The 24981-nt window shown below is 46.7% G+C and overlaps 1 protein-coding gene across 2 annotated transcripts in view; it reads right to left on the bottom strand.

The window, feature by feature from the left end:
- The window catches only part of SH3PXD2B (SH3 and PX domains 2B), a 112591-nt gene that overhangs the window by 29390 nt on the left and 58220 nt on the right, over window positions 1-24981 (bottom strand). For both annotated transcript variants that reach the window (XM_059917680.1, XM_059917679.1), the window contains exons 5-7: window positions 18343-18434; window positions 9765-9790; window positions 2593-2727 (exon numbers count right to left, since the gene is read on the bottom strand). In XM_059917680.1, coding sequence (XP_059773663.1) covers window positions 2593-2727; window positions 9765-9790; window positions 18343-18434 — 253 coding nt within the window. The remainder of the gene's footprint in view (window positions 1-2592; window positions 2728-9764; window positions 9791-18342; window positions 18435-24981) is intronic.

Genomic DNA, 24981 nt, shown 5'->3' on the forward strand with positions numbered 1-24981 from the left:
GTATGCCATATTTTCAAATAGTATGCAGATGTTAAAAGAATAAGAGCTAAATGTTGACTTAAGAATAAGCATGTTGCAGGTCAAAATGTATAGAATGATACACCACTGGGCTTAAAAAACCTACAAAATTATATATAGACCCATGAAATATGATGTGTATGTATGCGTGTATATAGTTATATATATGTACGCATGTGCACATATATGTATACACACGTGTACAAATGTGTACACTGTGTACATACATATATACCTGTACAGAGTTTTCTTAAAAATAAATTTATTTATTCATTTATGGCCGCGCTGGGTCTTCGTTGCTGCGCGCGGGCTTTCTCTAGTTGCGGCGAGTGGGGTCTACTCTTTGTTGCGGTGTGCAGCCTTCTCATTGCGGTGGCTTCTCTTGTTGCAGAGCACAGGCTCTAGGTGTGTGGGCTTCAGTAGTTGCAGCACGTGGGCTCAGTAGTTGTGGCTCGCGGGCTCTAGAGCACAGGCTCAGTAGTTGTGGTGCACGGTGCTTAGTTGCTCCGCGGCATGTGGGATCTTCCCTGACCAGGGCTCGAACCTGTGTCCCCTGCATTGGCAGGCGGATTCTTAACCACTGCGCCACCAGGGAAGTCCTATCACTGTACACATATTTATACACATGTGTGTATACATTTATCAAGAAGCATTCACCCCAAACTGATAGAAGGGCAATCTGGGTCTGGAAAGGGGACTAGGCCTGAAACTAGCGGAAAAAAATAGATTTTAACTTTATCATTAATGTTTCAAGAAGAACACAGCCATATATTACTTGGGTAAGTAAAAGGTAATTAAAAACAAATGTTGAGTTTGTTGGCCACTTGACGATCTGGACATATGCCTTTTCCCTGCTGTCCTCTAGACACACCAGGCTTGGCCCCCACCCCATCCTGCCTCCTCCCCTTCTCCCAGCAACGTGTTCTTCCTGACGTCGCTCAAGCGGGCAAAGCAAAGCGGGGTGGGGGTGGGTGGGTGCTCCCTTCTTCCATCCCCACGGAGCGTCCCGGTCATACCCACAGACTGCCTGTACTCATTTCTAGGAATTAGAACGTCACATGGCCTTGGGGCCAGCTGGAATTGGTTAGGAACTCCAGCTCGGCAACCTGTCACAAGATCTGGGGTGAGTGACTGAGTCACTTGGAGTCTTGGTGTCTTCAGCTGTGAAGCAGGGATAACAACTGCTGTACTGTGTAATCAAGAAGTTTTGGTTGGCTAATGCTCATCTCCTGACTAATGGAAACATGCTGCAGAGGCTGCTGGAAACAGTCTTTCCCTGTTTGTTGGACCTTAACTAGTCACTGGGATATCACAGAGATTGGCCCACTAATATTGCTAGTCAATGTCACATTTTAGCTACAACAAAGCCAGTGGGGGTTTATGCCACTTTTTCCTGGAAAGGATCCACTCATCCCTTGCTCCTTGCTCTCTGTCTTCAATGGTACCAATGCCCTATTGCAGCTAAAGAAGGCAAAAGGGAAGGAAACACATTTTTGAGCATCTATGTGCCAAACACAGGCTTAGGCACTCTCTATGTACTGCCCCATTTAATCCTTGAAGCAGCCTCCTTAACGAAGTGACCTGGATGGCTGTGAAATGCAGAGTTCAGGTGGAAACCCAGGCTAAGTGTCTCAGTCACATCACATTCTGTCCCGGCCAATGTACAGGCAGACCTCGTTTTACTGTGCTTTGCTTTACTGCACTTCATGGATAATGTGTTTTTTACAGATTGGAGGTTTGCAGCAACCCTGCATCAAGCAAGTCTATTGGTGTCATTTTTCCTATAGCATTTGCTCACTTCGTGTCTCTGTGTCACATTTCGGTAATTCTCCCGGTATTTCAAACTTTTTCACTCTTATTATATTTGTTATGCTGATCTGTGATCAGTGATCTTTGATGTTACTATTGCAAAAAGATTATGACTCGCTGGAGGCTCAGATGACGGTTAGCATTTTTTAGCAATAAAGTATTTTTAAATTAAGGTATGTACATTGTTTTTTTGACATAAGACTACTGCACACTTAATAGGCTACAGTATAGTATAAATGTAACTTTCTTTTGCACTGGGAAACCAAAAAATTCATGTGACTCGCTTTATTGCAGTGGTCTGGAACCAAACCCACAGTATCTCTGAGGTCTGCCTGTACGTGACCAGTGGTCCCTGTGATGGCATGTGGGCTGAGGCAGTGTGTCCATCCCACCAGAGCCCACAGCTGACAGAACCTTCATGAGGACTCCCATGGTAGCCAAAGGCAAATCAACAGAGCAAATTTCCAGTGGAATGCTGGACTCCGTGTCTCCAAGTACTCTGAAACCAGAAGGAATGTTCATAAAATGTGAACCTCAGGACAAGTCGACAACATCTGACCCAACAGGATGCTGGTGAGCTGTGACCAAGTGGAGTACTCAAGCACTATGATCAAACAAGGCCAGCTTTCTAGGAGGCCATCAACCAGATCCGTGGAAACTGACCAGCCTGGATTGGCCATTGCAGCTTCTGCACTCCCAAGCGTTTCCTGTCCCAGAGGCTTGGTGACAGTGTAGGGTGGAAGGGAGGTGGTCTAGGTCCCCTACCTGACTCGTTCTTCTCGATGATGTCTACCACTTGCCCCACGCTGAGGCTGATCTCCGAGCTCTCCTGCTTCTGGTAGTCTGCCACCACTACATACTGCTCCAGGACCATGGGGTCCACCGAGGTCAGGTCGCCCCCTGGGGATACAAAATGCCATCACACAACCCATGTGTGAAGGAACAGGAGCCAGGGGGTAGGGTGGGTCAGGAGGACATTCCAAATAGAGAAAGAAGCTGTGACAGGACTTGTCTCAGGGTCACCTCATCCATTTATTCTTTCATTCATTTGCTCACTCAACCACCAAAATTTACCAAGTGCCTGTCCTTGTGCAGGCACTGTGCTAGGCACTAAGGATTCAGAGCTGATGTGGTACTTGCCCTGAAGAAGCTGACAGCGTAGTGGGAAAGTTTTCATTCATTCATATCTATCCATCCATTCATCCACCTGCCATTATTCACCCATCATCGTCCACCCAACTGAACATCCATTCATCATTCATCCAACCAAACATCCATCTGTCTACCTATCCATTGCCATCCATCCATCCAAAATCACTCATCTATTAATTCACGAAGTCACCAGTGATGTTCCAAACACTCTGTACTCTATTAGATGCTGGGCATACTAAAGTGAATGAGACAGACATGACTCCTAGCCTCAAGTAGCTCAGTCTAGTTGGGGAGAGAGACACGTATACAAGTATACATGATCGCTAAGGATACAGGATAATACTAGTTTTTGATTGATGCATTGCTGGAAACAACCAGGATGCCAGACAAAGAATGAGTGGGAAAAGGATGCTACATTAAATGGAGCGGTCAGCAAGACCCCTCTAGGGAGGTGACATAAAGCAAAGACCTCCGAGGCAAGGAGGCATGAGGAGAATGGTGACAGAGTGGTGCAGGCAGACTGTGGGATGGGAAAGGGCCTGGAGCCTTCTAGGAACTGGCAGGAGGTGGCTGAAGTCCAGGAGTGAGCAGAGCGCGGTCCTGTACGAGATCACCCTGGCAGGCATGGGCCAGAGCAGGCAGGGCACGCTGGGCCAAGGCCAGAAGTTCGGATTATTTGAAACCCTGAAGTAGAAAGCCACTGAAGGAAGGGCCTTTACGAAGGGAATGACAAGATTTACATCTTTAAAAAGACAGTTTTGGCTGCCACATGGAGACTGGATTACAGCCTGGCAAGAAAAAAAGCAGGAGACCAGATGGAGGCCACGGTGTTTGCAGACAAGAGATGATGGTAGCTTTGGACCAGGGCAGGGGCAGCTGGGCAGAGGAGCCCCTGGGGAGGCCATTTCCACAGGATGTAGCGCTGTGTGGCCCTGGTTAAATACTAAGACATATCTGATAAGTAAGTGAAAAGATATCACAGAATATGGATGATGTCAAGGGACATGTGAGTTCAGACACTCCAGAGAGAGGGGGCAGCACTTTTATTAGAGCATCAGGCTGAATGTGATGGGAGGGCAGCCTGGCTTTTGTGGCCACCGGGCCCTGGTTTTCTGAAAGTCCTGATTCAAAGGATTCCCTTCTCTTGTTTCCATAAACCACTGACATATCCATTTGTACATTTCTGTGTCCAAATACACCCATAATGAGCCGATTTCATGCATCTGTTCCCAACTCTGTTGGGTAGTATCTTATTGAAACTGGCCATGGTGGGAGTATTTACACCATGGAAAATGGCAAATGCCACAAAGCAGGGCTTCCCATCAGAGAGCTGGTTGTGAAGTATTTACCAGCACGCACCCCAGCCTCTAGCATCTAGAAGCAGCACAAAAGCCCTTTGTTAGAACCACGCGTTCTCCATTTCTGATGCGGAAAATCAGAGCAGGGCATTGCAGCCGGGTGAAGAAGGGTCACCGCTTCTTGGCTCTGTGACCATGTTCTGGCCATTCACCCTCCCAGGCTGAGGGTAACGGAGGGAAATGGGAGGGCCCCAGGGCAACCTTGCCACTTGCACCCTGGGTGGAGAAAGCATGAGAAGAGAGAAAGAGAGGAGAAAAAAGAGACGGAAGATGTGGGATGAAGGCTCAGAAGTAGACTGGGAGGGAAGTAGCCCCACATGAATGCCTATCACAGGCTACACACTGTACATAAACTACCTCGACACAACTGCCCTGGAAGGTGGGTCTTACTACCCCCATTTTATAGACAAGAAAACAGAGGCTCAGACATATCAGGTGACTTGCCTTGGATCTCACCGCTACCTGGTGACAAAGCCAGATCTGAACCAGGTCCACCTGGTGGCAGTAGGTGAGGAAAGAAAAGATGATAGGAAGGAAGGGTAGTCTGAGATCTTGCTCTCCTACCCCACAGGTCCCCATGACCGCCCCCCAAGTCTTATGTCTTTGCAGCTCTCAGGGTTATCTTCACTACTGCCAGCCTTCTCCTCCTCTGTCACCTCCCACCCAGGTCAGGCCTCAGAGCTGACCTCCTTCCAGCCTCAAGCATGAAAGACCGCCCAAGACAGCCCGGCTACTTCAGCGGTTACATCGTTCAGTGGCCCCAGAGCAGGCTGGTCACTGCCCCCTTTCTGCTGTCCCTCTAGACAGTGATCTCTTGACTGTCTCCTTAACCCCCCAGCACTGTGCTTCTAAGAGGTACTCTTATGTGAATGAGTGAAGGCAGACGCTGGCTTGCTGGAGGCTCCTGGCTACTTGTCCTGGTCATTGTGAGCTGGGGACACATTCCCCAGTGAATGCAATAGGTAGAGTCTGGGGTCCACAGTTTTTACCCCAGAATATAATCTGCCTCAGGGCTCAGAACCTCAGGAATGCATCTGCCCTTCTGTTTTAACCTCACGTGGGCTGCATCCAGGTAGCCACGCTTCCCTGTGCCTCAACTGGAGACAAAGAACTGGAGAGAGGAGAGAAGCACCCACTTCACAGTCAGGCTGGAAGCTGAGCCTGCTGCCTGGGTTAGTGGCCAGAGACAGCCCAGGTCTCCCAGGAAGGCGGGCAGTGGGCTGGAGGGGCCAGGAGGTGTCCGTGTTCACGCGTGAGGATTCTCTGCTGCCCCTTGTGGCAGCCGTCAGGACTCCCTCCCGCAGAGCCATGGGTCTGATGTGGGAGGACCTTCTTGCTAGTGCTCCATCACCTCGCTTCACCCACATCCTCACTACGCCACATCCTTTTCACCAGGGTCTGAGAAAGGCTTCTTGGGGCCAGGGGTGTGCAGGTGGGACACCCCGTGATTGGTCTCCATCCTGCCCCTCCAGTCCGTCCTTCATACTGCAGCCAGAGAGCCTGCTCAGAAGTCACAAAAATGGTCCATTTTTGTGCAAGGGGAGCTAAGAATGTGTTTTTATACTTTTAAAGATTTGTAAAGAATAAGAAGGAGAATGAAAGGAAGAGGAAACAAAAAATTATCATTAGTGACAGAGTCTGCATGGGGCTTGCAAAGCCTAAAATATTTACTATCTGGACCTTTAGAGAAAAAACATTTGCCAACCTCTGGACTAGAACATGAATGGCATCTATAAAGGCTCAATAAATATTTGAATGAAGGAATGAATATTTTAAAACAGCTTTAAATGACTTCCAACCTCAGGGAGACATTCAAATGCCTTCTCTCACAGCACTTACAACATTTAATTTTGTTTACGTATCTGTCTTTTCTACCAGACTGTGAGGTTACTTCCCACATGGTGTTCCCATAAGGGGAACACCTTTTGCATTTCCCAGGGACCTAGAACACTGCCAGGCACACAGTAGGTGCTTAATAAACATTGAATGAATAACTGTGTCTGTCTTGTTCACTCAGCACAGAGGCTCAATGAACATTTGTGGCGTGAATGAACAAAGGATGAATGGAGACATCTAGAAACCCTTCCTGCCCTACACGGCTCAGGCCTCCTCCTGAGAACACACAGTGCTGAGTTACTGGCAGGCACCTGTCTATCTTATGAGCAACCAAAGACTACTCCTTCTTGCCTGTGAGAAGGGATAGAGACTTTGGATAAGTCAGGGTCCAGTTAAGCCAGGTTACTCTGTCCAAAAAGTTCAATTGTTGCTACCCGGTTTTAACAACTGCTGGTGGCCCAGTTGTACCACATACAATTTCCAGCACTCTGATCAATGGGCTGATCTATTCATTTCTGCACCAGCTCCTAACCAGGCTGCCAACTGATTTGGGGTAACTATGAGCAGGGACAGGATCAGGGAATTGGGGGACTCACTGCGAACAAGACGTGAAGCCAGGAACTGAGGAGGGCAGGGAACAGGGTTGAGGACTCTAGGCTGGCACGAGCACATCAGGTGCTGGCACAGGGCTCAGGGCTGGCACTTCTTCCAAGACTTGCTCAGGGGCCAGGTCTGAGCCTTACATATCCTTCCTGTTCTTCTATGACAGTAGCTTTTATTTCTATTTATTCACTTTTTATAAGAATGCGTTAGCACTGTTTTTAGAAAAAAATATTTACTTATTTATTTATTTGGTTGAGTCAGGTCTTAGTTGTGGCAGGCGGCCTCCTTAGTTGTGGCTCACGGGCTCCTTAGTTGCAGCTCGCTGGCTCCGTAGTTGTGGCATGCGAACTCTTAGTTGCGGCATGCATGTGGGATCTAGTTCCCTGACCAGGGATCGAACCCAGGCCGCCTGCATTGGGAGGGCGGAGTCTTAACCACTGAGCCACCAGGGAAGTCCGACAGTAGCTTTTAGACTACTTTCCTGCCATTAAGTGGCTCAGAAAAGAGTGCATGGAGTTGCTTTTTCAGGACCAGTTCTTCCAGGGCAGGTTGTCTTCATTTTATCCAGAGCACTCAACTTATCAAAACACCATTCATTTGATCTACTAGGAGTCTCAAACTACGCTACATAAACCATTTAGGTGTTAGGTGGAGACATCTACTGGTGGAGTGTGATATTGCAACCAGGCTCTATAATGCATAGTAATTGCAGTACCTAAAAGTTGATGCAGATAGAACTAAGTTCTAGGAGCTACAAGTGTGAAATCAAAGTATTCCTAGATGAGAAATGTCATTCTTGTGGTCCAGCAGGGAATAAGAGGGAAGGAAAAGGTCAGGAGAGAGGAGGAGCTTTGACAGTGGAAGGGTGATTTTATCATTAAAGAAGTGCTATGAAATATTCATGGGACTTCCCTGGTGGTCCAGTGGTTAAAACTCTGCACTTCCACTGCCACGGTCTCAGGTTTGATCCCTGGTCAGGGAAATAAGATCCCGCATTCCATGCAGCGTGGCCAACAAACAAAAAACAAAAACAAAAAAACCCCAAACAAACATAAAATATTCGCCAAAGGTAAAGTGCCTCATCTACCACAGAATTTTTTAAATGATGAGTAACGGTAAAATATGCCTTTCTTCCTAGAAATTCATTATACTGCCAGTCTTGCTGAAAGAGCCAGTAAACAAGAGAATATTTCAATAAGTAAAGGGTAGAAAAATCAGGAAGAAAAGATGCTCCTTAAATAATCACATGATCTGTGAAATTTTGGTGGGAAGATTTTTTTTCCTGCAGAATAAGCAGAATTTGAGGCCACATTAGCCAAAGTCTGCAGGAACCAGCCAGGCAGCCAGCCACAACAGGGAAATTCTGGAGAGAGATAAGCCTTCTTCAACTCAGAATTCTCACACAGAAATTTCAGGGCTTGGGCTGTCAACCTTAAATCCTTTTTGAATTTAATCAAGGAGGCTTGTTCTAACATAAAGGAAGTGTTCAAAGGTCAGATAAAAAAATAAGGCTAGTCCCAGCATGGGTTCTTAGTCTGAATGAAGAAAGATGCTATTTTCCACCCAGTTGAATTATAAATAAATCCATCCCCCATCATTGCAGGTGAATGATGTAACAGTGGTCACCACAAATTAGAGCTTCTTCTCTCTTTTCCAGACCAGTCCCCTCATCAAGCCTGTCCTGACTGAATACTTTTGTTTTCACAAACCAGAGCTGTCTGTTTCTTCTCTCCCTCCCACCCGTCCCCTCCGGGAAAGTCTCCGCACACTCAAAGCCAGAAACTCTGTGACCAGACCAAGACTGTCTGCTTCTCTTCTCCTCTCTGCTCTTTTCTAAGAAACATATCATTATCCTCAGGGCTCAAGGGCTATTTGTAGCTTTAGCAGGATGCCACGGCTCCGGCCAGTACCTATTAAGCTAGAAAGCAGAGCTGTAAACAGACTGGTTGGGAAAAGACCGGAGTTCACTCCAGATGCCATACCTTGAGGCGAAGAAATCCAATTCCTCTCCACTCTTCCTTGCAGGAATGGCCTTGGGGCCCATAAAGCTGACCACAGGCCTTGTACCCAGGGAGCAGTGAAGGGACCAGAGTTGTTGAATTTGGAATTGTTACTGATGCTGGACAAGAACACCTGTGTGTTCTGAATTAATAGCAGTAGCATAAAAACAGCACAAACATGTGTCTCTTACAACATGCCAGGCACTGTTCTAAGTGCTTTATACATATTATTATGAATCCTATAATACTCCTACAAGGGAGATTACTATCCTTATGCCCATTTTACAGATGATGAAACTGAGGCCCATGAGAGAAAGCATCCTCTTCCACTTTTGGAATCTCTGCATGGCCTCCTCTCCACCCATCCTTATCAACCCCCTCAAACTTCCTGGAGTTCTAGATAAAGAATTTAGAATTCCAGAAAGCTCTGAAGACCACATTGGCTCCAGATGTGGTATGGGCTAGGGCCTTTGCAGATGTGCAGGATGTTCTTGGGTTGCAGGAGGACAAAGCTGGGCGATTGTGAATCTAAGCGTATCAACCCCAGGCCTGTGAGAACTCAAATCTTTCCTCTGTGCATATTCAAATTCTCACCTTTTCTTTTTTGACATAAGGGTCCTGCTGTCCAGGGAACGGAAAGGGTGTTAGGAAGGAAGAGAATTGACTGTGGGGAGAGTGAAGTGAGTATGGGAGCTGCCTGCAAGAGCAGTTGTCACCGCCCAGATCAGTGGCTGATCGAAGGAAGCACAGAGCCAGGCCTGGTGCCGAGGCTGGCGAATGGATCAGGCCCAAATCGACTGTATGCTGGCACCTCCCAGCCTGCACGCCGTCCCCTCAGCTCCGAATGTCCTTCAGCATCCATCCATCCATCCATCCATCCATCCATCCACATCACTGTATACCCCATGTAGTGCCCAGGGCCTGGACTTCGTTCAGTAGGGGTATGCTAAACATCGAATGAGTAGGAGAAAACAGAAAATATTCTTACCAGATTTCTTTTTCCCAACATGTTCCCTGTACAGGAAAGAATAGGGGTGGGAAAGAGTAATGAGTCAATATCTTTTCTGTATTGCTATGAGTTATTCTGTTAGGAAACTGAGATTTTCCATCCCACAACATCTCCAGTGAATGAGTGTAAAATCCAAGCCAGTCCCAGGGACCCAGACTCTTTAAAATAAAAAAAATAAAATTAAAAAAAAGAATTCCTTTTAATTTTCTCCCTTTGCCTGATAAGTGCTCTGGTGTCCTGGGGACCAGCATCTCCACTCTATTTGTAGAGTAGGGGGCTCTGGGGAGGAGCTGATAGGCAGGGGGTAGAGGTGGGTATGCAGTCTGAAAACAGGAGTTAGGACCTCACACTGCACTGAGCCTGACACCCACCTCATCAGGCACAGTGGAGGCCTTGCCTCACTTCTGAGCAGTGCCCTGAGCTGTACAATTGGAGCAGGAAGTGCTCAGTGGTGAGTGGAATACACTAAAACCGGGGAGACACCTGGCTAGCAGTGAACCCAGCACATCTCCCTCACAGTGACACAGAGGACACTATTATGGGCTAGAGTCCATACAGAATGAGTAATCGCTCCCATACACTTGTCAACCACGTCAGAGTTTATACACAGAACTGCATTATGAACAAAATGTTACAAATCAGGTTTTACAACATACTTTTACGTAAATTATCCCATTAGTAAAAAGCTTTCCGATGTTATAAAAAGTAAAGGGAGGTGATAGGATGGTTGGGTTGAGATAGATATTGTGGCAGCAGTAACATTAGCTAATACTACAAAATTCCTAATAAATGCTATTACCCTGTGCTAGGACCCTGCTAGGCACTTTTAGTTCACTCATTTAATACTCATAATAACCACAGGAAATAAGTACTCTCTTGGTGCCCATTTTACAGATGAGGAAAATGAGGCACAGAGAAGTTAAGTAACTTGCCCGAGGTCACACAGCTTGCAAGAAGCACAGCCAGGGTCTGAACCCAGGCCTATCTTCATTTTAAAAAATTGAAATATAATTCACATATCTTAAATTTTATCCTTTTAAAGTGTAGAATTAACTGTTTTTTAGTATATTCACAAAGTTGTGCAACCACTGCCATCAGCAAATTCCAGAAAATTTTCATCACTCTCAAAAGAAACCCTGTACCCCTTAGCAGTTCCTCTCCATTTCCATTCCTTCCAGCCCTTGACAACTATTAACATGCTTGCTATCTCTAAGGATTTGTCTATTCTGGACATTTAATATGAATGGAACCATATAATAGGTGGCTTCTTGTGACTGGTTTCTTTCATGTAACATAATGTTTTCAAGAGTCATCCACATTGTAGCACGTAACAGTGTTCATTCCATTTTATGGCTGAATAATATCCCACTGTGTGGATAAACCACGCTTTATCTGTTCATCAGCCATTGGGCATTTGGGTTGTTTCCACTTTTTGGCTATTATGAATAATGCTTTTATGAACTTTGTACACAAGTTTTTGTATGGACATATATTTTTATTTCTCTTGATTATAGATGTAGGAATGGAATTGCTAGGTAATATGGTAACTCTAGGCTTAACTTTTCTTTTTTTAAGATTTTTTTTTTTTTTTGATGTGGACCATTTTAAAAGTCTTTATTGAATTTGTTACAATATTGCTTCTGCTTTAATGTTTTGGCTTTTTGGCCCCGAGGCACGTGGGATCGTAGCTCCCCAACCAGGGATCGAACCTGCATCCCCTGCATTGGAAGGTCAAGTCCTAACCACTGGACTGCCAGGGAAGTCCCTAGGCTTAACTTTCTGAGGAATTGCCAGGCTGTCTTCCACAGTGGCTGCACCATTGTAGACTCCCACCAGCAACATAGGGAGATTCCAGTTCCTCCACATCCTCAACACTTGTTGCTATCTGCCTTTTTGATTCTACCCATGCTAGTGGGTATGAAGTGGTATCTCACTGTGGTTGGAACTTGCATTTCCTGATGGCTAAGGGCGCTACGCTGAGCATCTTTTCATATGCTTCTTGGCCATTTTTGTATTTTCTTTGAAGAAATGTCTATTCAGTGTCTGATTTTAAAGTCTGGGTTTTTAACCACCATGTAATCATGCTTTCGGTGTAACCTCGAAAGCCGGGGAGCAGGGAGCTAAGCCAAGCCCTGGAGCTTGGGGCTGCCCTCCTGTGTGTCTGGAAGGAGCAGCTGGGCCAGTCAGTAGTGATGTCCTCTGGCCAGGCATTACCCAGTGAGGCTCAGTGTCACTCCCCTGTGCAGGGGAGGGGGAGGGTGACAGTGGAATATCCCAGCTCACATTTCCTGCCACTCATTGTGGACAGGGTCCTGGTCAGAATGCTGTACCTGGACTGGCCCGCAGAATCCTCACATCAACCCTTGAGGGTCACTCCATTTCGCACGTGGAGACACTGAGGGCCAGAGAGGTGAGGCATCTCTCCCAGGATTGGAAGCCGGGAGGCCTGGCTGGAGCCCACTCTCCTGACCACACCCTGGACGGTCCGGTGGGGGAAGTTGCCTCTTAACTGCTGGCTCCAGGACACACCAGCAAAGGTCTCTTAAGTCTGCTTCCATGTAAAGCCCTCTTCCCTCGCTGCCATCCAGGCTGAGGCCTGAGCCATGGTCTGGGATACCTGAAATCCCAGCTCCCACACTACCGTGTACCCCTGCTAGTTGTCTCGCTGTCCTAGCTGGAGCATGGGGGTGAGGGGCAGCAGGGGGCTCTCGGTTTCAAGCAGCAGCTTGTGTGGGCTCAAGCAGGCACGTTATTTTCTGTGTGACATGCTTAGGGTGATCGCAAGTTTATCCAGGAATGGTAGCGAAAACCTTCCTCTAAGAGCACCATTCATTTCTTTCCTTAGAAACTGCTGGGAAAGACTCCCAGTCTCCATCACAAGCCCTAACTCAGGTCTGAGCATCAGAATCCTGACCAAGGGACCAACCCCACTGAGCACCTGCCCTCACCATTCATTACTGCCTAAACAACAACCGAGGCCCAGCTGAGGCTGCCTGCTGTGGCCCCAAAGCCACCCTTGGGGTTCTCAGCACCCTCCTTCCCTCCCTCCCTCCCTCCCTCCTTCCCCTCCCCTCCTTCCTTCCTCCATCCATCCCTCCCTTCCTTCCTTCCTCCCTCCCTCCCTTCCTCCCCTCCCTCCCTTCCTCCCTCTCTCCTTCTTTCCCTCCTCCCTCCCCCCTTCCTTCCTTCCCTCCTTCCTTCCCTCCCTTTTCCTTCAAAGTCCGGCTTAAGGACAGGAAGGCATCACTAGGTAAGCACCTGCCATGTGCCTGACACTATCACTACCCTTTATGAGCAGGACATTGCCTAACCAAGATGAGAGCAAGGTTAGCCATGCCCACTTTACTGATGAGGAAAGAGAAGCTCAGAGAAGTCAAGTCACTTGCCCAAGGTCACACAGAGGGGAACAGACAAAGAGATTGAAAACTTCCCTTTCCTTCCAGGAAGCCTCTTGGAACTAATACATCTATTTCAGCAGGATGCTGGTTAGCTTATCTCAGCTGTTACTTTGTGCTTTCTTGGGGTACAGTCTAGGCTGTGTTTTGTATTTTTAGTGGATGTTCTATTTGTGCGTGTGTTTGTGTGCGCACAGGCCACACGTATCCACATGTTCACATGGCCTTTCCCACCAGTATAGAAGCCCCTCTGAGGGCAGGTGCTGTTTTTCTCTTGTATTATTCCTGAAGGAAGAAAGGGAAATGATCATTAAACACTACAGATTGTGGTCTTTTTTGTTTTTAAATAAACGGAGCAATAAGATTTCTTCTAGCTGGTCAAAAGGTTCTAACCAGAGGAAAAAACTTTAGATTCTCACCACATGCCAAATGTTGTAATGACTTCTAATCGATTTAATGAGTAAATATTAAAAGAAAACCCAAAGCATAAATCAACTAGAAAAAAATTAAGGGAACTATCTTGCGTCTGAATGGTGACTGTCCTTCTTAGACTGAAAGCAAATGAAAGAAGTCACAACTAAAAAATTGGTCACCGGATTTGACTTCACAAAAATATAAAACTTATGTACATCATAAAATCCAGGAACAAGGGCTTCCCTGGTGGCGCAGTGGTTGAGAGTCTGCCTGCCAATGCAGGAGACACGGGTTTGAGCCCTGGTCTGGGAAGGTCCCACATGCCGCGGAGCAACTGGGCCCGTGAGCCACAACCACTGAGCCTGCGCGTCTGGAGCCTGTGCTCCGCAACAAGAGGCCGCGAGAGTGAGAGGCCCGCGCACCGCGATGAAGAGTGGCCCCCGCTTGCCGCAACTAGAGAAAGCCCTCGCACAAAAACGAAGACCCAACACAGCCAAAAATAAATAAATAAATAAATAAATAAATAAATAAATAAATAAATAAATAAAATAAAAAAAAAAATCCAGGAACAAGATATAAATGCACAATAAAAGGGACAAATATTTACCACAAATACGGAAAAGGCTAATTCCTTACTATATAAACAGCCTGTACAAATCAAAAATAAAAATAGCTCAAAAAATGTCCACTGGCCCCTAAGGCCCCAAAGGCAGGAACTAGGCTTGTTTTTCTGGACTTTCAGTGTGGGTGGCAGTTGTGGGAAATGTTTGGGGAGTTAACACACTTGAATGGTTGACCCTGTCTTTGCTGGTTTTTGCCCAGAGATGTGGGGGAAGGGAGAGCCATCTGGAAGGCCTGAGATGAAAGATTCTGGTCCTCCCATATGAGAACAAGCATCTCCACATGGTACCCACTTCTTCCAGTGATGTACAATAATCAAACGGACCAATTAGCTTCTCTCTTACCATCTCATAAAAGATCGCAGAACCCAAGCATCCTGGCCCTGGCAGCCAAGGAGATGTGAAAACTGTGTACCTACTATGTGCCAGGCACTGTGCTCAGCACTTCACACACATAGATTCAAACCTCACAATGATTGTGGGTCCCACATCCATGGATTCAACCAACTTCGGATTGAAAATGTTCAGGAAAAAAATTCCAGAAAAGTTCCAAAAAACACAACTTAAATTTGCTATGTGCCTGGCAACTATTTATAGAGCATTTATATTATATCAGGTATTATAAGTAATGTAGAGATGATTTAAAGTATATGGGAGGATGTGTGTAGGTTATATGCAAACACTATGCCATTTTATACAAGGGACTTGAGCATCCGTGGATTTTGGTACCCATGGGGGGTCCTGGAACCAATCCCCCTGCCAGTAATGACGGATGACTGTACTATTATTCCCACTGAAGAAGTGAGGAAATGGATTTACCTTAAAAGTATAAGAACAAAACTCTAACTCCAGGAAACTGGGGAACAGGTCTATCTTTTGAATTATCAAGCATAATACCCAAGGGGGCTCACCACGATTTCAGCCCCCAAACTCCAGAAAACTAGCTGCTGATCATGTCCTAATTTTCCCACTGCTATTTCATTTCAGTCTCCCAATAACCCCATAATGTGGGTGCGGCAGGTGACACGGTCTCATTTCACAGATGAAGTAAGCGAGGCAGAAGGGGAGGGGAGGGGATTGCTCTGCCCGGGTGGAACAGCTGGCTGCCTGGCCAGCAGACTGGAAGCTCCCTGTGGGCACAGACTGCATCTGCCATGTCACCTCTTTGTCCCTCTGTGCCCAGCCCGTGGGCCTGGCATTCAGCAGGTCCTCGATACCTATTTCTTGAATGGATGAACAATGCTGGTGCTCCGGACCGGGAACAGCGCCGGGTCTAGAACTCCCAGTCCTGTGTTCCTTCTACAAGCCCAAGCCAGCCAGCAAGTGGGGAACGTCGGGCTGTGGCCACCAGAGAGCATGACAAAGCCCCCAGACAGCCTCCCCGACATGCCAGCTCCTCTAGAGGGCTGGCTCCCACCCTATGTTCCCCAGTGTCCTTCCTTCCTGCACGAAGGTGCCTGGGCTCTTCTCAAGCACAGAGGGCTGCCCCTGGCCTGGCTCTCTCCCATCTCTGTCAATAAGTTGGGCTGATGCCTGCTCGGAGCTGGGGACCCACTCACCACCCTCGCCAGGCAGGAGGCCAAAGACATCTGAGCATTAACATTCAGAAGGGGCGCCTGGGTGGCCGTTCTTAACCTCAAGTCCCTGAATGGGATTTGGCACAATTGAGGACCTCCTGAAACGGGGCATTTTTCTCGGGAGAAGGAAGAAAGCTTTTATTGGATTCTCCAAATGGTCCACGATCCTCCCCAAAGTTAAGATCTCTGGGAGGCTGAGAAGAAAATCTAGATGTCACTGACCCTGTGGCCCAAGGAACCCACACCCAGGTCAGATCTGCCCCTCGGGGGCTGGTGTTCCTCCTTCCCTGCCTGTGGGCACTGTGTCAGGTTGGTGAAGCACGGCCAAGTGTTTCTCTCCACATCTTGTCATTGGATTCCCAAGCAAAGCTGCGAGGGAGGTGCTGTCAGACCCCTCCCACGAGACAGGAGACAGGCACAGGGGGGAGGAGCAGCCTGCCCAGAACCACTCGGCTTAAGAGCGGCCAAGCAACCTTCCCTGTGAAAGCCCATCACCTGGACGTCTTGAACAACTCTGGGAGTAAAAACAGCTACAGTTGGGTATCCAGAGAGGGAAAAATACCACGGGCCACCACTTTGTGAGCACTTGGCAGGTTCCTGGAATTTTTACTTGTGGCAGCCATTCCATCATCACTGTAATCGTAAGGCTCGCTGCTATTCCCATTTCACAAGGAGTGAAATCGAGGCCCAAGGCTACACAGCTCATGAGTGGTAGAGGCGAGATTTGAACCTGGATGTACCCAACTGCAAACCCAGACTCACCCAGACTCTGTCTCTTAAGCCCAGTTGTCCCTTCTGTGGGAGGCACACACACAGAGCTTATGTGAAGACTCAGGCAGACCTGGGGAAGATCCACCTCGCCTCTTCCAACCTGTGTGACCCTGGGCAAGTCTCTTTCCTTATTGTGAACCTCAACTTCCTCATCTGTAAAATGGGAACGATAGCTCCTACCTGGCAGTTTTGTGATAGAATGAAGTAGAAACTGAATATGTTAAGCTCCATATTCTTTGATTCACTTCACCTAGAAATTAGAATCAAAGCCAGGGGCTACCAGCCTGAGTTAGCAGTTTAACCCTGACTGCCTGGGAGCACTGTAGACAAAGGTCCCTTGAGAATATTTCACCATGTCATGTTATGTCCATAAAAGCTGGGGACTGTTCACTAGGCACAAATGCTAAAGACACCAAGAACAGAAATATTAGCCGGGATGGGCTGCAGGCCCATTAGCAGATTTACAGTTATTCTGTATCTTTTCAAAAAAAATTCATGTGTTGGCAAGGCATTCCCTTGCGATGTTTTGATTCAAAAGATTTACTGTGGTCCCTTACGGAATGTCATTCCCATGCTTCTGTGTGCTGGCTCTGAGAAGCTGTATTCACTTAACTCCGTGCTTGTCACAGGAAATGGTATTTATTGCAATATGTTGACTGTAGAAAGTTTCATCTGTGTGGCAGTTAAACCATTAGTCCTGAGCGATCAGCTCACCCTCTGTGATCTCCGAACTTGATTCTGCATGTAGCCACGTGTATATATATAAATGGCCTGATTTCATGTGTTAAAACTCTTTGCTGCTTTCTCCTTACAGGTCTATTTAAAAAGTAAGCTTTGTGAGTTCACCAGATTCACTTCTAGAAAGCAACATGAGTTTTTCTAGCTCAGCCTACATAAAGTGCTTAGCACATGAACGCTGAACCGATGCAAGCCTGGGTCATTACTGCTGTCCTGGGCAGTGAGTTACACTCAGAACTAAGAAGAGCAGTTCACACTTCTCCCGTAACAGCGCCTGGCTGGCACTTCTCAGCTGTTCCTGACAGGGCCCCAGTGGACCCCTAACCCTGCCAGCTCTTGCTCCTGTGACTCAGGACGGCCCAGCACCTGTGGTCTGTGTCCTCCTCCCCCACTGCGATTTCTCCATTAGACAGATCCCTTCTTTCTGCAGATGTATACGATGCCTTTCCCCAAAAAGCGCTTTTAAAAAAGCATCATGCATCAGTCAGTGTTTCATGCTGGCACGGCTGTTGGTGCCATCAACTCTTGGCCAGCAGGCGGGTGGTACTGAGATTCTGTGCGATGTGCACTGGGGGGCTGGGGAGATGCACTGCTTGGCATCTGGGAGCGCAGCCTGTCCGCTGCAGGGAGAAGTGAGATCAAACCCTGGCCCCGTCATTCACTAGCGACGGGACCTTGAGCAGGTCTCAGTCAGTCACTCACTCACATCCCTGATGGTCCTGGGCACATCTAACTTTGCGGACAAGGCACACAGTCTCTGCCTCGAGGGCTCACCGTCTCCCCTGTTCAGGTATGGTGGGTAAATGCAGGGCATTAGGGAATTCAGTAGTGCACTCGGCCAGCTTCCTTCACCTGTAAAACTCAGCTACGGCTACCTGCAGTCACTACGAAGGCTACCTGAAGTGAGGCCCGGTAGGGGCTCCACTGATGTAATCTAGTTTAATTTTTACTTAGCTTTCCTCCCATTCCTCCTGGGCTGGCCGGCCCAGAGGGAAGGAGGGCTGTGAGAGTTAGCTCTAAGGAGATCCACAAACCAACTTACTCTTTGGGGGGATTCAGGTCCTCAGGTCTTGTTTCAAAGAACTGCAGCACCTCATCACACTGAGAGATGTAGGGGGGCAGCTGGATCAGGGCCTGCAGAAGAGACACACAGGTGAGCCCAACGGAAGGGAAGGGGTGTCAGGAATGCCGTTAAGTCAGGAAGTCCTCAGACACGGGCAGGCGTCAGGATCACCTCGGGGGCTGGGCCCTACTCCCAGACTTTCAGATTCAGTAAGTCTGGCGTGGGGCCTGAGAACGTGCATTTCTAGCAAGTTCCCTGGTGATGTTGCCACTGCTGGTTTGGGGACCACACACACACACACACACACACACACACACACACAGTATATATACACACATATATATTACAGGCATATCTGGACAAATAATATGTACATATTTAGACAAAGCAATAAGTTGTGAACAAGGTCCTACTGTACAGCACAGGGAACTATATTCAATATCTTGTAATAAACCATAATGGAAAAGAATATGAAAAAGAATATATATATATGTATAACTGAATCACTCTGCTGTACACCAGAAACTAATATAACATAGTAAATCAACTACACTTCAATAAAAATAAAAATAAAAATTGTGAACTTCATGCCATGTCATTATTCTTCTACATCACCATCTCTACTGGATACTGGGTGTCTATTAGATAGATATCTCATGTTTTATTCAACTAGCTGCTTACCAGTGAACATTTAGGTTATTTTCAACATGTCTGCATGTCCCAACTCATGGATCTGAAGTGTTAAAGTGAAGGGACTATTTTATGATTTGGGTAGAAGTTAGAAGTTCCCAGATTAACAAAAGGTTGAAACACCCGGGACGTCCCAATGCCCAAGTCCATGTTAATCTGCCCCTTTGGCTCATCAGTTACAGGAGCCTCAACTGTCCCTGCCAATGGGCTGGATCAGGAGGTGGTGAGGGGCACGAAGTGGGCCCAGGCATTTATTATGCTGGTTTCTCTACTAACAGGTATTCATTCAGTGATTCAATAGACATTTTCTTTATGCCCAGCACTGCACCGATTTCTGTGGAAACAGGACAGAATTACAGGGTACATCCCATTATGAAATGATTTGAAACAAAGACATGGCTCCAAAATGAATAAAGAGATTAGTTTAACAAATGTTTACTTAAGCCCCCCTCTGGCACAGGTTCTGAGGATGCAAATCTGAGTGCAGTAGGGCTGTTTTGTGCACACACTCTATTATAAACTTCTGTGCAGGGAGAGGGCCAGTGCAGAGGCATGAATTTAAAACAACACAGGCGTGCTGTGGAGTGAGGCGGGACCCTGCTCTCTCTGCAGATAAGCCTCAGTTCCCTGGTGCCTCTCATATGCCTTCTTGCCATGCTGAGTGTTGAGTCTGGAGTGGAAAAGACATGTCTTGTATCTTCTGTAGAAGAAGCCTCTAAAAGCTACCCCCTCACAAAGTGATTTTCCAACCCTGCCATTGGGTTATGATGGACTAATGGAAAGATGGATGGGGGTCTCCAATGTGGTACCTTCTACAAGGCTTTCAGAGGTATTTTGACCTGTATGATCTATTTTTCCAATTTTTAAAAAGTATTAATTTTTAAATTAAAATTTACCACAAATTTTATTGTGGTAAAATACACATACATCATTACCGTCTTCGCCTTTTTAAAAAAATATTTATTTATTTATTTTTGGCTGCGTTGGGTCTTCATTGCTGCATGCGGGCTTTCTCTAGTTGCGGCGAGTGGGGGCTATTATTCCTTGCGGTGCACAGGCTTCTCATTGTGGTGGCTTCTCTTGTTGTGAAGCATGGGCTCTAGGCACACGGGCTTCAGTAGTTGTGGTTCACGGGCTCTAGAGTACAGGCTCAGTAGTTGTGGCACAGGGGCTTAAGTTGCTCGGTGGCATGTGGGATCTTCTCGGCCCAGGGCTCGAACCCGTGTCCCCTGCATTGGCAGGCGGATTCTTAACCACTGCGCCACCAGGGAAGTCCCTGCTCTTCACCATTTTTAAGTGTACAATTCAGTGGCATTAAGTATGTTCACACTGTTGTGGAACCATCACCACCACCCATCCATCCAAGAACTCTTTTCATCTTGTAAGACTGAAACCCTGTACCCATCGAACAACAACTTTCCACTCACCCTCCCCAGCCCCTGGCAGCCACCATTCCACTTTCTGTGTGTATGAATTTGCCTGCTCCAGGTACCTCATGTAAGTGCAATCATACAGTATTTACCCTTTAAGTGACTGGCTGATTCACTTAGCATTATGTCCTCAAGGTTCATCCACATTGTAGCATGTGTCAGAATGTCTTTCCTTTTCAAGGCTGAATAGCATTCCATCCCACGTGTACAACACATTTTGTTTATTCATTCACTCCTTGGTAGTCACTTGGGTTGCTGACCTGACATGACCTTTGAGTCAGGCTCTGACTTTAAGCCACTTCCCCTCTCCTGATGTATGACCTGGCCCAAAACTAAAGTGGGGAAATCTGTAAGGTAAGTGGACATGTTTTAGTAGCGTGCCTTCCCTGGTCACTGTCTACTTTCTACACTGGATAAAGATAGGATGAAGGATGCTGACCTAAGGGCCTGGTATTTGTGGCTCATTGATTTTTGCTCATTGATTTTTTAAAAATTAGCCTTGAAGTATCTCCTGCTCTGTAGCAAATCCCCAGGGACCAGCCTTTTCCAGGCCAGAGGCAGAGAGTGGATACATCCCACTTCCCATTTCTGATCCCCTTCTCTTTCTGGTTTGGAGCAGGGAGTATTCATTTTCCTGCTGTCTTGGGGCTCCCTGTGGGTCGCTCTTTCCTCTGAAATCCTGCAGCTCTTGCAGTTGGAACCACATAATGAAGAGGCTGATTATATGCTGGACCGTGGTGTGTCCTGGCTGCTTCGTGGGCAGAAATCATGCGGCTCCCCCCAGACTGCAAACACAACGTTCCCTTATGTTGGCTCAGCACTTGATGGCTCCCAAAATGTGTTCGTCTGCATCATGTCATGTCATCCTGAAAGGGCTGGCCCACTTTAGAGATGGTGAAACAGAGGTTCTGGGGAAGTGACCAGGACTTGAGCCCCAAACCAGCGACTCCAGCTCCTCTACCCCAAATTCAGAGGAGTTCCTCCTGCACCTTCCCACATGCCTTGACAGTGCTGGGAGGACCCTGATGCCTGGTTGAAAGTATCTGCTGGATAAATGATGTGAGGAAGAGGCCTGGCCGTGGCCACGTGGCCCTGGGTAAGCCCTGAGGTGGCCATGGTTTCTGCCTAGAGGGGGCCTCTCTGCTGAAATGGGCAGAGACCCCGAATGGACCAGTGCGGAAGGGATGACGAGGCCCACGGAAACCTCCCGACAGTGCCAAGTTCTCTTTATGTTTTGAGCAAATCCTAGGAGGTAAAAGCCAAACCAAACCCCCAAAGCATAATACAAAGCCAAGTTACTCATAAAAGGCAGCACCGAATGCTTTGATATTTGCCCCTTTCCTGTGGAACGACAGGCTAACAGCAAAAACATGACCTGGGGCATAGCAATAGTTCCGCTTCTGAAATACCCCAGAATTGTCTCGTGTTTGGTCAGTATGACAAAGAACCACAGTTCCACGAAAACTGTGGTTCTGTTCCGCATGGAATCCTGGCCCTTTGGACAGACGTGGCTGCTCGATGCAGGGTCAAGAGGAGAGGTGAGGAGGGCAAGTCCTGCTCGCCTGTGTAATAATGAAAGTTCAGACAGATGCAGCTCCTGGTTCTGGCTCTAGCCATGTCCTATCACCTCTGAGCCTCAGTCTGCTCATCTGTAAAATGGAAATAACTAACACCCATCCTGGAGGGTTGTGCTACAGAACAAGTGAGCAAGTGGCTGTAAGGTTTCCATCATATACTAGCTGCTTGATAAACATTCAGTTAACCTCTGGCTCTCTGGACTGTACCAAGTACAATAGTGTGCTGTGGGACTTCCCTGGTGGCACAGTGGTTAAGAATCCGCCGCCTGCCAATGCAGGGGACACGGGTTCGAGCCCTGGTCTGGGAAGATCCCAAATGCCACGAAGCAACTAAGCCCGTGTGCCACAACTACTGAGCCTGCGCTCTAGAGCCTGCGAGCCACAACTGCTGAGCCCACGCACCTAGAGCCTGTGCTCTGCAAGAAGAGAAGCCACCACAGTGAGAAGCCCACGCACTGCAACAAAGTAGCCCCTGCTCGCCGCAACTAGAGAAAGCCCATGCGCAACAACGAAGACCCAGCACAGCCAAAAATAAATAAATAAATTTATATATATATATTTTAAAAATAGTGTGCTGCTTCCAGGGGCGATTTTAGAGTCAGCAAGGTGATTCAGTTCAATCACAACACCTCGGCTAGAGAGAGAGAGTTTGTGTCTTCAACAAAATTTTAAGTGCACAGCACAGTACTGTTGGCTATTGTACAGCAGACCTCTAGAGCTGATTCCTTCTTGCTTGACTGAAACTTCATGCCTGTTGATTAGTAACTCCTCATTTTTCCCTCCCCCCAGCCCCTGGCAACTACCATTTCACTCTCTGATTCTACAAATTTGACTATTTTAGATAACTCATGTAAGTGGAATCATACGGTATTTGATCTTTCTGTGACTGGCTTATTTCACTTAGCATAACGTCCTTAAGGTTTATCCATGTTGTTGCGTATTGCCGAATTTCTTCTTTCTTTTTTTTTCTTTTTTTAATTATTTATTTATTTTATTTTATTTTTGGCTGTGTTGGGTCTTCATTTCTGTGTGAGGGCTTTCTCTAGTTGCGGCGAGCGGGGGCCACTCTTCATCGCGCTGCGCGGGCCTCTCACTATCGCGGCCTCTCTTGTTGCGGAGCACAGGCTCCAGACGCGCAGGCTCAGTAGTTGTGGCTCACGGGCCCAGTTGCTCCGCGGCGTGTGGGATCTTCCCAGACCAGGGCTCGAACCCGTGTCCCCTGCATTGGCAGGCAGATTTTCAACCACTGCGCCACCAGGGAAGCCCCCCCGAATTTCTTCTTTTTAAAGGCTGAATAGTATGCTATTGTATGTACAGGCCACATTTAGGTTGATTCTACATCTTGGCTATTGTAAATAGTGCTGCAACGAACATGGGAGTGCTAATATCTCTTCTAAATCCTGATTTAAATTCCTTTGGACAAATATCCAGAAATAGAATTGCTTGACTATATGGTAGTTCTATTTTTAATTTTTTGAGGAACCTGCATACTGTTTTTCATAGTGGCTGCATTTTGCATTCCCACAGTGTGCAAGACTTCCAGTTTCTCTATATCCTCACCAACACCTGTTGTCTTGTTTTTTTTTTTTTAACATCTTTATTGAAGTATAATTGCTTTACAACATTGTATTAGTTTTTGCTGTATAATAAAGTGAATCAGTTATATGTATACATATATCCCCATATCCCTTCCCTCTTGAGCCTCCCTCCCACCTTCCCTATGCCACCCCTCTAGGTGGTCACAAAGCACCAAGCTGACCTCCCTGTGCTATGCAGCTGCTTCCCACTAGCTATCTGTTTTACATTTGGTAGTGTATATATGTTACTGCCACTCTCTCACTTCGTCCCAGCTTACCCTTCCCCCTCCCCGTGTCCTCAAGTCCATTCTCTACGTCTGAGTCTTTATTCCTGTCCTGCCCCTAGGTTCATCAGAACCACTTTCTTTTAGATTCCATATATATGTGTTAGCATACAGTATTTGTTTTTCTCTTTCTGACTTACTTCATGTTATTGTTTTTGATATTAGCCATCCTGACAGATGTGAGGTGATATCATATTGTGGTTTTGATTTGCATTTCCCTGATGATTAGCCGACACTGAGCAACTTTTCATATACCTGTTGGTCATTTGTGTATCTTCCCTGGAGAAATGCCTATTCAAGCCTTTGGCCCATTTAAAAATTGGGTTATTAGCTCTTTTTGTTATTGAGATGTATAAGTTCCTTAGATATTGATATTTTGGGGATTAACCCCTTATCAGATATGTGATTTGCAAATATTTGCTCCCATTTTGTAGTTTGCCTTTTCACTCTATAGATTATTTATTTTGCTGTGCAGAAGCTTTTTAGTTTGATGTATTCCCACTTCTTTATTTTTGTTTTTGTTGCCTATGATTTTCGTGTCATATCCATGAGATCATTGCCAAGAGCCCTGAAATAAATCCATGCATATGGTTAACTGATCCTCAACAAAGGTGCCAAGAATACACGGCGGGGACAGGACAGCTTCTTCAACAAATGGTGCTGGGAAAACTGGATATCCGTATGCAAAAGAATGAAATTGGGCCCTTATCTTATACCATACACAAAAATCAACTCAAAATGGATTAAAGCCTTAAACGTAAGACCTGAAACTATAAAATTCCTAGAAGAAAGAACTTCCCCAACTTGCTTCCCGCGAGCGTGACCAGGCTCTGCAGAGCTTCCTCTGGTAGTAAGCAACAGAAGCTGGCTAGATTAAAAAACAGTTTTTGTTGCTGTTGCATCACTGTTTTTATTTTTACTTTTAGGGTACGTGATACCAGTTTTACATTGTGGTTGTGATATAAAATTTTCTCTAAAATATATATTTTTAAAGAAGTTAAAAAAGTGAATATAAAGAAAAATATTAATAATAATATAGGTAGCAGAATATGGTAAAAAT

This window comes from Balaenoptera ricei, chromosome 3 (genome assembly GCF_028023285.1).
Source record: "Balaenoptera ricei isolate mBalRic1 chromosome 3, mBalRic1.hap2, whole genome shotgun sequence".
Taxonomy (NCBI): domain Eukaryota; kingdom Metazoa; phylum Chordata; class Mammalia; order Artiodactyla; family Balaenopteridae; genus Balaenoptera; species Balaenoptera ricei.